Here is a 15,979-nt window from a genome sequence, read left to right as displayed (position 1 = left end):
GATGCCTGCTCTACACTGCAGCCCCCGCATAAGCTGTGGGGCCAGAGTGGAGGGGGGCAGCAGGGTACCCTCCAATAACTGCCGTGCCATGGGGAACGCCTCCACATGAGACAGGCGCATAAGGATGCCTCTGCAGCATAAATTACAGAGAAGAGTACGAGTGAGACCATTCACTTGTCCTGCCTACAACCACACGACGCTGGTGGCCAGCAGTAGCTGGAGCCTCAGCAAATTCCTTCTGCAGGATCACTGCCAAGAACTCAAACTGGGGACTCTCCTTCTCCTCCCTCAGTGTTCCCCTAAAAGATAAGCAACATGGTAACCACTATTCAGCTCACGGTCACTGGAGACCATAAAGTCCAGCTGAGGACTAATAAATGTAGCCATCACCAACTAGGCCATAGGTCCATTATGTGGGTACACTATCCTCCCACACATGAAAGGAGGGTATGGGGGACAGCCCTGTGACCACTACACCAATTCTTCTTAAATACTCTTCATTGGGATTACAATCCCTGTAACGTTGGGAAGGAGGTACAACCATGCACATTTTACAGATGAGAAAGTTGGGGGTCTGAGAGGTCCTATAACTTAAGTGCTCAACGGTCTACATCTAAGGCTGGGGTAGAGCTCAGTGGGACAGGACTTGCCTATCACAGGCAAGACCCTGGGCTCAATCCCAGCACTGAGGGAGGAAAACAAAAACAAACCAGGGCTGGGGAGACGGCTCAGTGAGCAAAGTGCTTACTGCTTAAGCATGAGGAGCCGGGTTCAAATCCCCAGCATGCATCTGCAAACCTGGCCCTGACAGGTTAGGGTCAGGCAGAGCCCAGAGGTTCACCCGCCAGCTGTTCCAGGTGAACCAGGGAGCTTCAAGTTCACGGAGAGACCGTCTCAGAATGTAAGGTAGAGAGCAATAGAGGAAGACACCCAACAACGTTGACCTCCGACCTACACACACACACACACACACACACACACTCACACACACACACTCACACATATACACACACACTCACAACACACACATATACAACACACACACAACACACATACACAACACACACACAACACATACATATACACACACATACCACACACACATACACACTCACACATATACACACACACTCACAACACACACACATATACAACACACACACAACACACACATATACAACACACACACAACACACACATATACAACACACATACACAACACACACACAACACACACATACACAACACACACACAACACATACATATACAACACACATACACAACACACACACAACACACACATACACAACACACACAACACATACATATACACACACATACACACTCACACATATACACACACAACACACATACACACACACACACTCACACATATACACACACTCACAACACACACATATACAACACACACAACACACACACATACACACTCACACATATACACACAGAACACACATACACACACCCTCACACACGATTTAAATGTACCCATAAGAATGGCCCTTCAGAGTCATCATTGTTGGAAACACCTACTATAAGGCTGCCCTCAGGCACAGCGTCACAGAAAGGCCGCCAGCATTGACTAAAAGCCACACAAGGAAATCCTGACCTATACCTCTTCCTTCAGACCTAAGCAGCACTGCAGTTTGATAGCCACCGTATCCATTTTATCTTCCCCAGCCCCCATTCTTGGATTTCAAAAGTGAAACTGACCAACAGGAAGGAGAACAAGTCGTGACCCCTGAGGGTCATTCTCAAAAGGTATGGCACAGCCGGGCATGGTGGCACACATCTGTAACCCCAGTACTGGGAAGGTGGGAGAAAAAGAATCAGGACCCCAAAGCCAGCCTTAGCTACACAGCAAGTTTAAGGCCAGGCTAAGCTGTATGAGATCTATCTAAAAAATAAAAACGTAAGTATTCATGCTTAAAGCACTTAGAATGGCCAAGAATCAGTGTGTGGGCCAGCAAAGGCTACTTTGAAGAACAGAGGTTACTCTCTGAATATTAGTAAGTCTACACTTTGTATGTGAGTGAAAATAAACTGTGGAGCTGCACACACACACACACACACACACACACACAAAACAGGGAGTGTATCTCCTCCACAGACCAGGGCCTCCACAGAGAAGAGCCTGGCAAGTGTACACTAAGTGCTTAGTGGTCCATGTGCTGACCTAGAGTGTGCTCGTGACGTTACAATAAGAAAATAATCACGTATTTACCTCATTTGTTCAGTGCAGTTTAGAGCACTGCTGAGAGACGCCAAGAGTAATGCTGGTGTTTTAAAGCTTGGATGCTTCAATAATAATGTACAATATTGCTTCTTTTTTTTTTTTTTTTTTTTTTTTTTTTTTTTTTTTTTTTTTTTTTGGTTTTTTCGAGACAGGGTTTCTCTGTGTAGCTTTGCGCCTTTCCTGGAACTCACTTGGTAGCCCAGGCTGGCCTCGAACTCACAGAGATCCGCCTGCCTCTGCCTCCCGAGTGCTGGGATTAAAGGCGTGCGCCACCACCGCCCGGCCAATATTGCTACTTCTAATACTGGATTGTGATACTAAGCATTGTCATAAGAATAAGAAATACTCTGAGGCTGGACTCTTAATACAGTAACCACTAGATATCTGTAGCAATTCAGAATTTAATATTAGTTCCTGCATAGTTTCATTCAGCGACATTTCAACTACTTAAAAGCCACAAGTAGCTTGAAACTACCGCACTGGATAGTGCAGGTCTAAAACATTTTCATCAGTGCAAAAAGTTCTCCTGAATAATGCTGGTTACATATAATTCCAAAAATATTATTAGAATACTAATGACTATACTAATAGATATGTTATTTGAATGAAAATAGTAACCATCAGGGAATTGAGATCAATGCACAAAAATTAGTTCTACTGCTATATATCAGGAACAACTAACTAGAAAATGCTTTTTAAAAAAATGCTGAGGTCCATAAATAACCACAGTGACAATTGTCACCACCCAAACACCGAGGAAAGTTAAACAAATGACATTCAAAGGCTTTTTGAGAAAAATCTAGCAGCATCCTGCCTAGCTCAGCACTCCTGTTGCATCCCCAAACATCCCGATGTTCCTCTTACTTCGTTGTATAAATCGCTGAATTCCTCAACCACGTCCTTCGGGATCCGGCGGCCACGGTTGGTAAGGTAGCAGGCCACGCCATTCTTGGAGTAGTGGCTGATGCGGCCCACACTGCGCTCCCCGTCTGTTGTCTCTTCCAAAAGGCCATTAGCTTCTGCTAGATGGTAGACAGGATTCCCATGGGACCCATGGATCCAGGTGGCTCCCAGCTCAAAGGTAGCGCGTCCTGGCGGGGACAACAGACCCTTAGAGTGGAGGTTTCTCAAAAGAGGCTCAGGACTGCTTCCCTTCCTTCCCCTAAGAAGACCCCCACCCACAAACACTCAACAGGGCAGGAAGGGATTTGGGAGCTTGCTCTGAGAAACAGATAAAGCCTATAGAGGGACATGACCTGACAGCAGATGAGGTGATCAGCAGGGAGAGGCACTGCCCAGAGTGACTCTTGGGTGTGCCCCAATGTTACCTCATGCCATCCGTTAGAAGTTTCTCCTAATCTCACCTTCTCCCAAGACAATACTACATGCCAGACCCCTGGACCCTGCCCACTCAAGAGGAATACTGTGGGTATCGCCCAACATTATTCCAGCTCCTTACAACCCCATGGCTCTGGAGTCTAAGCCCTTCTCTCCGATGGAAGACGCCCCCCTCCCAAAACTTTTAGGACAGAAAAGAAAGGACAACTCCAATTGAGAACATTTTCCCCAGGGTTGAGGAAGACGAACCAGAGCTCCAGAGAATGTTAAGCCCTGAAATCCTCTCACACAGTGGGGCAGACCCTGAGATTCTGTCGAGGAGGGTTGAGGAGCACTCGGGGATCCAAGATGTAAGAGGCCTAGGAACCCATCCTATGTCCTCATCCCCAGCCAAAACAGCAGATCTGAGGTGACTGCCTGTCCAGAGCCTCACTTTCTTCTTCAGATGCCTCAAAGCCGTGAGGCAGCTTTCCCTGGCTAGCTTCCAGAGCGGTTAAAATGGAGCAGAGGGCACGGAGAAACAACCTGTGTGTGGTGCTTGTTCCTAGAGGCCAGACTCAAGATCTGTATGGTCAATTTCCAGTCAAGATAGCAGTAATTTCTCCCACCCTTGTGAACTCCCCCCGCCCCCCCCCGCCCCCGGCTTAACAAAATGACTGTGCATGCCTTCCCATCCCACTCCCTAGAGGCAGGCAGGGTCTACCTCTTGAATTTGGGTTAAACTTGTGACATGCTCTGATCAGCAGAATGTGGTTTAAAAAAAAAAAAAAAAAAAAAACGCAGCTTCAGGGCCAAGGCCTCAGGGGGCCTGTCTTAGTTAGACTTTCTATTGCTGTCATACAACACCATTACCAAATCAACCCAGGGAGGAAAGGGTCGTTTCAGCCTACACTTCCACCTCACAGTCCATCACTGAGGGAAGTCAGGGCAGGAACTCAAACTGGGCAGGAACCTGGAGGCAGGAGCTGATGCAGAGGTCATGGAGGGTGCTGCGTACTGGCTTGCTCCTCACGCCTGCTCAGCCTGCTTTCCATGGAACCCAGGACCACCTGCTTGGGTTGGCACCACCCACAGGGCCCTGAGCCCTTCCACATCAATCATCAATCAGGAAGACGCATCACAGGCCAATTGGGTGGGGTGGGGGCAGTTTCAAAATTGAGGTTCCCTCTTCCAAAATGACTCCAGCTTGTGTCAAATTGACATAAAAACTAGGGAGCACAGGCTTCTACCCTCAACCTCTAAAAGTGACAACTATGGGGAAAAACACAGGCTCACCTTGCTAGGAACATAAGCCCAGACCAAAGCCCACACCCCCTACCAGACAAGAGTGTGAGGCCATCTTAGAGATCCTAACCAACTGACCCTGGGCATGCAGGAATCAAGGCACAGCCAGAAAAAGACCCACCTGCCTGAGTCCTGCCCACACTTCCAACCCACAGATTGTGAGTAAATAAAAAGACGTGTGAAGCTGTTTCATCTGAGGTCGCTTGTTCTGGTACAGTCTAAAGATGGCAGCACTATCCCTCACCCCAAGAACTGGGCATGCGCTCCTTATTTGCGTGCCTTCCCTTTCTTGGGATGTTTCTAATTAAACCATCAGTTACTAAAAATAGCCCTGTAACATGAATGTGCCTAAAACAAGAAAAAGCACAACCCCATGCTACAGCTAGCAGGGTGAGAACAGTCTGGTGTCTCTGAAAGAGGCAGGCATGCACCAGGCCCCTGGTGTAGGAAAGTAGGCAGACTGAAGGCCACCAACCAAGAACTCAAAAGTCCAGGATCTTGCCTACAGAAGCTGCCTGGTGGCCACGGAGGCCACCTCAAGAGCCTCAGGCTTTGGGGCCCCCAAAGTGTCTGTTCCAGTTTGAGCTCCCAAAAGGAGCAGAGGGAGAACAGTGATATTATTGTTATCAGTATTATTAACAATTAAATTTGTTTTTAGACAATTCTGCACATGTACACAATGCAGTACCAACCACTCTCCCCTCCCCATAAACTTCACTCTCACATTCATGGCTGTTCGTTTTGTTTTGTGACCCACTGAGACTAACCAAGACTCTGCTGTGTGACCATGGCTTCAGAGCTGCTGCTGGATCCTGGTGGGCCTGGCAGTGGGAATGACTGGACACAGTAGTCTCCCTTTCCCAGAGACTTCATAGCCAGCAGTTCAGAGCGGGGGGGGGGGGGGGGGGGGGGGGGGGGGGGGGGGGGGACAGCAATCGAAGGAGGAGCTGAACCCTCCCCCCACCCCACCCCCCCCCACCCCGCACACACACAGTAGGGAGCCCCAAACCACACAGAGACTGGGCAAGTCAGAAGCAAGGAGATGCCTTTCCTGTCTCTAGATGTTCATCAAATGTGAAAAGAGGTGAGGAGCAGGGTCAGGTCAGGGTCTGCCAGGAGCTGGGAGGACCAGAATAAGGCCGCCACTGAGGATGCCCCTCCCACTTACACTCTATCTCTGCCACATCCCTACTTCCAAAGGGTGCCGTCCCATGCCTACTCACCTCATAGCATGCGGTGTCCTCAGAGCCTCTGGCTCTAGACCCCTGAGCTCACTACTGACAGGTACATGGCCACTAAGCCATGGTGCAGCATGTCAGTCTACACCCTGGGCTCTCGGGCCTGCCTCCCTGCCCACAACACAGACACCCTGAGCGGCATGCTCTCCCCTATCTCCTTCACATTCCTCATTCCACACAACCTGGGCCCCTTTCGTCTCTGCCCATCTAGCCTCCTGCCAGCCCAGGCCTTCCCTGCGTGGTTTCAGTTGTCAGCTGCCTCCGGGGCTGGGCCACCTATCTCCCCATCTTCTGTTTCTATATCAGACTCTGAACACGCCCCAAGACTCATAAATGGGACTGCCCTGAGGCTGCCAGCCAGCCAATCAACAGTGAGCAAAGAACACTGAGGCTCCCCGGCTGCCCCAGCCTTAGGAGCGCTTGGATGGCACTTTCATTCTTACTGCCAAGAGACAAACTAGTTTGTGCATGAAAAGGGGAAACAAACCTCATATATGCCTTCCAGGAACGGCTCTAGGGGAAAACTCTTAATGTGCTCCATAGCTCCACAAGAGGAGAAAAGGCCCGGGGGTGTCCTTGATGTCCCTCGAGTCCCAGCCTGACCACCTAAGTAAGTCCATAGGCTCTGTGTGGCAAACACAAGCCCCTCCAGAGGTGGACTGTGGTGGTCACACCTCTTACTTCAGTACTTGGGAGACAGGGAACTGGAGAATGAAAGCCTGTCTCGACAGCGAAAACAAAGCCAGGGAGGGGTCTCGGTTAGCAACAGGCTTGTCACAAAAACATGAGGACCTCAGCTAGATCCCCCAAATCCATGTCAGAACTCCAGGCAAGGTAGTGCACACCTGGGATTGGCAGAAATGGGAGGACCCTGAGGGCCTACTGGCCAGCCAGCCTAGCAGAATAGTTGAGTTCCAGGTTCAGTGAGAAACAGAGACCCTATCTGTTCAGAAAACAATTGAGGGAGACACCCAATGTCAGCTTCTAGCCTCCACACACACACACACACACACACACACACACACACACACACACACACACACACACACTAATCCAGAGTGTCTGCGTCACTCACATACTCCAGGTCACCGCATGTGGTCTCACTGGGTCATCATCACGGTCTCAACCCACCACTGGCCAAAACACCCCACACAGGCTGTGGCTGTGGAAGCCCTGATTAGCAGCTCCACTTCAGGAACTATCCCTACTCTCTAGAACCCTAGCAAAGTCTCCCTACCCCAGGAGCATGTCTCTTATCTGGCTGCTTTCTCCAGGGTCCTCATTATTTGCAACCCGGATCGAGACAATCCCAAGACCACACAAGGAAGCCTAAACCCTGCTTCCCCTCAACCAACCTTAGTTCCTGTTGCCTGAGACAGTCTGATTCTGGGTATGTCCTCCCCAACAAACACTGTCCACCCCGAGTCTTGCGCCAAGCCAGCAAGCATTCCCCATAAATGGAATGTCAGTGCAAGGGGCAAAGGAAGCTTCTGGAAAACACCCACACAGGTGGCATGATCAAACATGTATCCCAAGACCAAATTAGGAAGACTTCAGGCAGGACCAGGGTACTGGGGGACAAAGGGTGGCCTAGAGAGGTGGCTAGGCCTGAGTGACGCTTACCAAGTCTCACGCTCTGTACACGGCCCCCGATGTGTCTGGAAGCCTCAAGCACAGTGACATCGGTGAAGCCCTGCTGGAGAAGTGCTCTAGCTGCAGCCAGGCCAGCCAAGCCTGCACCGATCACCACCACACGAGGCTGTCCCCTTCTCCGAAGACCACGACTGAGAGGGTCATCCGCACTGTCGCCACTGGGTTCACAACTTTGCATACCGTCCGGACTCACCTTCTAGGAGCCTGTGACAAGAGAGAGAGAGAGGAAGGGGTCAGCCCACCTGACCCGAGGGACAGTCACAGCTGTACCCCCTCCCCCAAAAACCTGATCGAGAAGAGATACCTCCCAAAAACACAAAAAGGGAGACAGGAAGAGAGATGAGAGCCAGGGAGGGAGATGCGTCTTAGGCCCCACCAACAGGCCAGAGGTAGAATCCATCAACCCCACCCTCAGATCTCTTCAGCTCTGCCTGTTCCCTGTCCGCGGGCCCTAAAGTGGAGATAAGAGGTGACCTGAGGAGAGATGACCAAAAAGGCCAAAGTCAGGGCACTGACGACACTGACGATTGGTTCAACTCAACATGGCTGCTCTTTGTGCCCACCCCAGGCTGCTCACACAGATATCGGGGCACTCACACCTCCGAGGGATCCTTGCACATCCTCATACTGCCCACACCAGCCCAGAACACACGCACACACAGCCCTGGGCTCTGTCCCCACCTCTCACCTGGCTCTTCCCTAGGCCTCTATCCCCTTATACCTTTCGCCTCCTTGCCTTTCTGTTGGCCTTCTGAGTCCTGGTGAGGTGGCGATGTGGTGGGAGAGACAGTCTTCACCTCCCCACTCCTCTAGAAAGTGCTGGTGTCCAACAAGCCTTGCTATTCTGGGCTGGTCCTTTTCCCCATCCACCCAGCCCCCCAGTCACCACAAAAGAGCAATGAACCCAGGAAACAGTGAACTGTGATGACCCACAGCACCAGAGGCCAGACATCAAATTGACAGTTACGCTCTGCCAGCTTACTTAAAGACGCCAGACTTTGGGCAGCTGGTAATGCAGGGAAGAAAGGAGGTGACCCACGCTGGAATACACTAGTCCTCTATTCCCAGAATGAGCGGGATGGTTTGCGGGTATCTGAGGACCACCGTGTAGGAGATACTCAGCTCATTTCCCATTCCTTACATTCCCTGACTCAAGTGCCTTAAAGAGTCCAGTTGTCTTGGCTCAGGTTTGAGTCGCCGATGTTGCAGAATTTAATAGTACCAAGACCCAGCAAGAAATAAATGCAGGTGGATGAAAGCTCCTGGGCCACAACCAAGAAGCAAATAAAACCCTGTCACCCACACCCATGAAGCAAACATGACCTTTCCCAGACACAGTAATCCACTTTTAAGAATCCACCAGAGATGCAGGGCACATCCCACCACATAGACATGTCAAAGAAATTTATAGCTTTATCCCACTGACCAAATCCAGAAAGAACCCAAAGGCAATGGGAACAGATGCATGAGCTACGCACTGCCCTCGCCCCATGCCAAACTCAGCAACTACAGAACCAAGCTGCTGTGCCCTCCACAGACACGAGACTGAGCCAGAGGCCAGAAGACATGAGACTGAGCCAGAGGCCAGAAGACATGAGACTGAGCCGGAGGCCAGATACCCAGCAGCAGCAGCACATACTGTACAGGTCCATTTACATAAAGTTCAGGGAGAGGCAAGCAATCTGTTGAGGACGGGGGGGGGGGGGGGGGTGAAGGAAGAGGGGAAGGGAGAGAGAAGAGCAGGAGTGGGTTTCCTGCAGGGAAGGAACAGATCTACCTTGACCTGAATGGAAGTTACACAGCATGTCAAGACACGCCAACTTCCAGCTCAGGTTTCCGTTTTCCTCAGGACACTGTTCTCTAACACTTGGAGGTTCAGCAAAGGAAGTTTTGGTGTTGTTTTGTTTTGTTTTGTTTTTTGTTTTTCCTAAATATGCTCAGGCTAAGAGGCTGCTTCTCCCCAACTTACTCCATATGATGCCTGGGCCCAGAAAGGAATGCTCCCTCCCCTAAGGCACCTCCTACCCCAGTCCCAGAGTCAGACTGGCGAAGTCAGGGTAGAACAGGTTTCCTAGGCTGCAGGCAGGTGGCGCTCGAGGCCCAGACTCCCTCCCAGTCCATCGTAGCTTTGCCAGAGGATGAGGCCACCAGTAGGTGGGCGCAGGCCTTTCCTGCCTCCTCCTCCGCTAGCTTCTTCCCCTTCGCCTCGGTCCCCACCCTCCAGGGAACATGCCAAGCAGGGCTGGCTGGACTCTCGCCCTCCCTTCCCTCTGCTCTCGCCCAGGTTCCTGAGCACTAAATTTAGAGGTGAGGATGTGGCAGATTGCACGCGCTGGCAGGGTCAGCTGTGATGCCACCGGAAGTCTGCCAGCCACCGACGCCGTGACAAGCTAGTAAATACACGGAGCGGAGCGCTGCGGAGGGCCGGCCTGCGTCAGCTGTAATGACGCCAGGGTGTTCAGGCATGGGTGAGACGTGACACCGCTGCGTGCCCCAACCCATCCTCTGGAACGAGAGTGGGGGTTCCCCTTCCCGACACCCCTGCCCCAGGGGCACCCCAAGGGTGGGAAGGCGGCAGTGTTTGTAAAGCTCACTGGTGGAGCCACATCTTGAAATGCTACTGTGTTGAGCAGGTGTTCCTGCCTGAGTTCCCACACTGACTATGGCCACACACACCTGTAATTCTAGTACTGTGAAGGCTAAGGCAGGAAGACCATGAGGTTCAAGCTAGCCTGGGCTATAAGGCAAAACGTTACCAAAAAAAAGAAAAAAAACAAAAGCCGGAGTGTGTCCTGCTTATCACTAAGGCACCATCTCAAAAAACCAGAAGTCCAGGGGCTGGAGAGATGGCTCAGTGGTTAAGAGCACTGGCTGCTCTTCCAGAGTACCTGGGTTCAATTCCCAGCACCCACATGGCAGCTCACAACGATCTATAACTCCAGTTCCAGGGAATCTGGCACCTTCACGCCAATGCACATAAAATAAATAAATTTTAAAAAGAATAAAAATGTAAGAAAAAAAAAACAACCAGAGAAGTCCAGCTGACCTTCCTTCTCCTAGGCTTGCTGGCAGCCCCTCACAACACCGCTGTGACAGTCAAATAATATTTGGCTGTCACAGACTGTCAGCATTTAAGGACCTCACACTGAAGGACCAGGTGCTGTAGGTACATTATGAAAGGATTCTGGAATGGACCACAGGCCATCTTAAAGATGACTACAGAAATAGTCTTCAGCCCCCAACACCAAATCTCAGAGACCTTGAGCCTGGGCATCATCAGGATGGTGGACACAGTGCAGGAAAGCCAAGCCCATGTGGGTCCCGTGCACCACTCACCTTCACAGCTAACCCCACAGTCGTGGCCTTCCAGAAGCCGTGTCCCAGGTCAGTTCCATCCACCCCTGTCACCCACAAGGAGCCAGAGGCACCACACACATAGCCACAGAAAGCAGAGTAACGTCGTCTACCACGGCCCCCTTGACACCCCGTGTCCATCCCCCAAGGTCCAGCTAAAAACTACGAGACGGGACGGCATGTCCAGAAAGGCTGCTGTGGCGGCCCCACGGAACAGGCTGTGGCTGTTGTCTTGTTTCCTGTTAGTTCCTATCATTTTCCCCCTCTGGGATTTTGGGGGGGTTGTAGTTTTGAGAAAGAGAGACAGAGAGAGAGAGAGACAGAGACAGACAGAGAGAGACATCATCTTATTGGGGAAGAATCATGTAGCTGGCCCTTGGTGCATGCCCGCTGTCCTTTCTCGCCTTGATCTGCATGCACAGGAGAACAGAACGCCCTGTACTTGCCCACAGATAAAGGAATGAAGAAAAAGTTGCTGGCTCAGCCAGGCGGTGCAGGAGGAGGAGGGAGCCGAGGGAGACACAGAACAATAGACACTTGCCTTCTTGCTCTGGCCTCCATGGTAAATTGGGGTGGGGGATCTAGGGCTTCCTGCCCAGCATCCATGTCCCCAAGCAGGCCAAGCCCCAAAGCTTCAAGAAATCAAGTCAGCCAGAGCATAAGTGCCCCCCTTCACAACACCCCATGGCCTCCTGACACCACTTCCCTGGCCACAGGCCACAGCTTCCCACTGCTGCCCAGTGCCAGCACCACCTCCACACCATCCTGCTGAGCCCCTCCCAGAAATGCCCAGAACTCAAAAAGGCAACCAGCACACATCTTCCTGGACTCATCCCGCAACAGCCCAGAGTCAGAGCTGTAGGCGTCCTTGGAAGAAGACCCCCTTTGTCCATTGTCAAGCCATGATCACTCCTACAACCCAAACACTATGACCTCTACCCGCAACGTTCTCAGGGACCCCCCCCCTTCCTCCCTCTTGAGTCTCACCTGTACCCAGTCTCAATCTCTAAATCACCCTCTAAATCAGCGGTTCTCAACCTCCCTGATGCTGTGACCCTTTAATACAGTTCCTCATGTTGTGGTGACCCCCAATCATAAAATTATTTTCATTGCTAATTCATAACTGTAATTTTACTATTGTTATGAATTGTAATGTAAATACCTGTATTTTCTGATAGTCTTAGGTGACCCCTGTGAAAGACTCATTTGACAACCCTGGGGGTCACAACCCACAGGTTGAGAACCACTGCTTTAAAGGCTAACTGGCTGGACCTCAGTAATATGACCAGAGAATACAACCCAGCAACTCATTTTGAGTGTCTGCTCCACACCAAACATGGAAAGCCCTTTATCCGCTGGCCCTGCTGGCCTCAGTTCTCCAAGATACTCCCCTCCACACACAACATAAATCCCAAACTACAAAGCCTTGGGCTTCCCCAGCCCACCTAATGGCCCAAGGGAAACTTCTCCCTTGCCAAACATCAGAAGAGCTGCCTCTGGTTCTAAGCCGCACAGTCCTCATTGGGACTCAGGAGCTGTGCCGCCATTTCCCAAAGCCACTGTGAACTGCAGGCCCCGCAGACTGGCTCTGAAATACAACCGCCATCAGATGGCTCCCAGAGCACAAGGGTCTCACTAGGGACCTCTTACTGCCTGGTATCTCAGGACTGAGGCTGCAGCCTCCCTGTCCCTGAGCAAGGCCAGACTCCAGGCTGGACTGGTAGTTCTCCAGCAAGGGAGCCTGGTCAGCAGCCCAGCCAGGGTAGACACCCCTGCTCTTCAACACTGGGGCCAACTCTGCCTCTCACACTCATCCACTGCTCCCCAGCTGTAGTTACTACCGAAAATACGATTCCACCAGCGATCACCTCCCAACCTTTCAAAGACACAAAAAGCACTCTACCCATCGTGGACCCTCTGACACAAGTTACTCCCTAGGGTGTCTGGGATGCTGCTCTTCCCTCAGGTCACCTCAGTCTGGATTTCTTCATCTGCTGCCTGTGGAAGAGCAAGGCTCCAAGGTCACCAGTCTCCTCCTCACTTCATCTCCTTTGGAGTCTAGGACCACACCAGCTGAAGCCCTCCAAACTAGGTCATTGCCTCTAACCAGCATCCTTCCCCTCCCTCAAGCCCGATGTCTGCTCATGCGAGATCTACCCAGGACTCAGGCGACCTTCCCTCCACTGCAGGAGACAGAGCAGCTGCCCCCTCCTCAACCAGCCCTGGGGACCTCAGGACTCTCTCCCAACAGGTAGGACTAGTGGCCTGGGGCAGTAACAGCTTCATCTTCCCTGGATACTCTTTCCAAGCTTCTAGCAGGAAGAAAGGGAGAAGGAAGGAAGTGGGGGGTTGGGGGAGATGGACTGGTCCAAGAGAACATCTTTGGGCTGTCTAGCAGGTCTGCAGAGGGATTTGGAGTCTTGAGACCCCCTAGACAATGCAATTATTCTTCTAAGGTAAAAAAAAGAAAGAAAGGGGAAAAAAAAGAAAACCTCCCAGAAATCCCACACCAGCTGCCTTGCTGTGCTGGCGAACAAAGGGCTCTGTGTCTGTGCAAGCCTCCTCCCACCCTCCAGTCGGGGGCAGGCTGGCCCAGCCTCCCAGCCAGACCCTTCCCAGCCTTCATGCCCAGGCCACAATGAGTACACTGCGCAGCACCACCAACCAGAAGGGCCAGGCCAGTGGACAGGAATAGCAGGAATAGAGGTGTGAACCCAGTGGGCAGAACAGGCCAGTCCAACTCTGCAGCCTACTTGCTTGCTAAGTAATCCCTAGGCTAGGGCCTGCCTTTCTCTAGGCCCCATTTGGCCAACACTTCTGAACTCACCCCAAGAGCATCACACACGCTCCCACTTCCTGGGGTCACATGGCTCAGGGACACCTGCCCGCCTTCAAGCTTCTCTGTCGGGAATTGGGGGGGCTCTACCTGCTTGTGGACGGCTGGGAGAAGGATACAAGCACAGGAGAGACGTATGGCCACCTGCAAGTGCTACCTCACAAGAAAGGTCAAGGGAGGAAGGTCCCCAAAGGGCTGTTAGAGAGGGTGGAGTCACCCTCCAAGATCCCAAAGCTCCATTGCATGTAAAAGAACCCAAAGCTTTGTCTTTGCTCAGAGCCCAGTATCAGCCGTGGCCCCAGCCTAAAGGAACCCTGACCCTGGTGTCAATCAAACGCCCACAACTTGACTCCCAGCCCAATCTCGACTGGGTCTGAGCCCCTCAGCCCTGACTCTGCCTGACCACCCTTCCCCGATTCAGTGGTCATTAGGCAACTCCAAGTCCACAACAGGGCAACAGCAGAGGTACCTCATTTCCCAGACCAGCAGCAGCCCTGATGACAACCAAGGCCCTCACTTCCTCCTGGTGCCTGGCTTCTCTCCAAGCACTGTGCCTTTGTTATGCGCCTCTCTTCCCTCAAAATGTAGTTCTGAAAAGGACAACTTCAAAAAGCTTCTTGTGACCCTGTTTCAGAACAGAGGAGGGGAGCCAGCACTCTTGGCAGCCCCTGACTGGCAACGCGCGTGCGCACGCGCGTGTGCGCGCGCACGCGCGCACACACACACACACACACACACACACACACACACACCTCATGGAAGGAGTGGGTAGGAGTGGGCGGTACACTGGGAGGGGTGGGCGCCCTGGGCCAGACTCAATTTCCTGCCACACTGCAAAGCAGAACAGACATAAGGCACTTTATAGTGCCCTGAACGGGCAGACCCTGTAAGAAGCCTAGTTGGGGGATCGCCAAGGAAAGAGTGCTCAGTCTCTCTCTCTCTCTCTCTCTCTCTCTCTCTCTCTCAAGCACAAATAGTCCCCTCCTACAGGACAACTTTAGCACCACAGTTTTCACGGATGTCCTGAGACGTGATCACCAACTTTTCAACGTCAGTAATTTGAATTTCCACCACTTACTGGGTGCATGACAGGTTAGTTGGCTTTTGGGTTTTTGTTAACTTGACACAAGCGAGAGTTATCTGTGAAGAGGAACCTTGCCTATAGGCGAGTCTACAAGGCATTTTCTTGATTAAGGATGTGGGAGGGGAGGGCCCAGCCCATTGTGGTCCTATCCATAGACAAGTGGTCCTGGGTTCTGTAAGAAAGCAGGCTGAGCAAGCATGAGGAGCAAGCCAGTCAGCAGCACCCCTCCATGGCCTCTGCATCAGCTCCTGCCTCCAGGTCCTGCCTTGGCTTTCTTCTATGGACTGTAACTCAGAACATGTAAGCCAAATAAACGCTTTCTTCCTCAGGTGGGGAACCTCATCAGTAAAACGGGTTGTGTGACAATACACACAGAGGCCTAGAGCCGCGCACGCACAGCAGCAATATTTCTTTATTCTCCCGCAGGCCCCCACCTGTACATAGTGGGAGTCACCAAAGAGAAGACTGAACCAGGTGAAAAGATGTAGGTGGAGCTTGGGAAGAAGCAAGCCCACCCAGGAAGGATCACAGGCCTTTTAAGTAATCTTACATTAAGTAATTTCAAAGCAGGAATGTGAAGCCTGGCAGAGCTACCCACCCCATAGAGACAATTCCCGTTGTCTTGTGCTAAGACAGAGGACTCGTCAGCAGAGAAGGGTCAGCCCGTACCCACCTGCTGCTGGTGCTTGGACCTACCAGGCCAGAATGCATGAGTGCAGCCTCCCAAGAGCCCTTCTGGGACTCACACCCTAGCGTAGCCCTCTCCGCTTCACCCGACCTTTGCAGCTAAGAGGATATTGCAGAAAGATAGAATGTGACACCTGAAACTGGGTTATAAAAGACACGGTGGCCACACCATCCTGCCAAGCAGGCGTGACCCACCACAGGAGCAGATCCTCCAGCCCCTGAGCCTCCAGATGCCTGCAGCCTCCTG

At 51.8% G+C, this 15,979-nt stretch overlaps 1 protein-coding gene across 8 annotated transcripts in view; it reads right to left on the bottom strand.

Annotated features, from left to right (window-relative positions):
* Positions 1-15,979, bottom strand: part of Smox (spermine oxidase) — a 34,876-nt gene that overhangs the window by 6,137 nt on the left and 12,760 nt on the right. For 6 of the 8 annotated variants that reach the window (XM_076570680.1, XM_076570676.1, XM_076570682.1 and 3 more), the window contains exons 2-3: positions 7,742-7,975; positions 3,123-3,349 (exon numbers count right to left, since the gene is read on the bottom strand). In XM_076570680.1, coding sequence (XP_076426795.1) covers positions 3,123-3,349; positions 7,742-7,949 — 435 coding nt within the window. In that variant the 5' untranslated portion in view covers positions 7,950-7,975. Of the gene's footprint in view, positions 1-3,122; positions 3,350-7,741; positions 7,976-11,107; positions 11,533-13,096; positions 13,116-15,979 lie in introns of those variants that run through there. The other 2 variants (XM_076570678.1, XM_076570677.1) reach the window with 2 other exon arrangements.

This window comes from Peromyscus maniculatus, chromosome 4, assembly GCF_049852395.1.
Source record: "Peromyscus maniculatus bairdii isolate BWxNUB_F1_BW_parent chromosome 4, HU_Pman_BW_mat_3.1, whole genome shotgun sequence".
NCBI classification, from domain to species: domain Eukaryota; kingdom Metazoa; phylum Chordata; class Mammalia; order Rodentia; family Cricetidae; genus Peromyscus; species Peromyscus maniculatus.
This window is presented reverse-complemented; position numbering and strand designations above follow the sequence as displayed.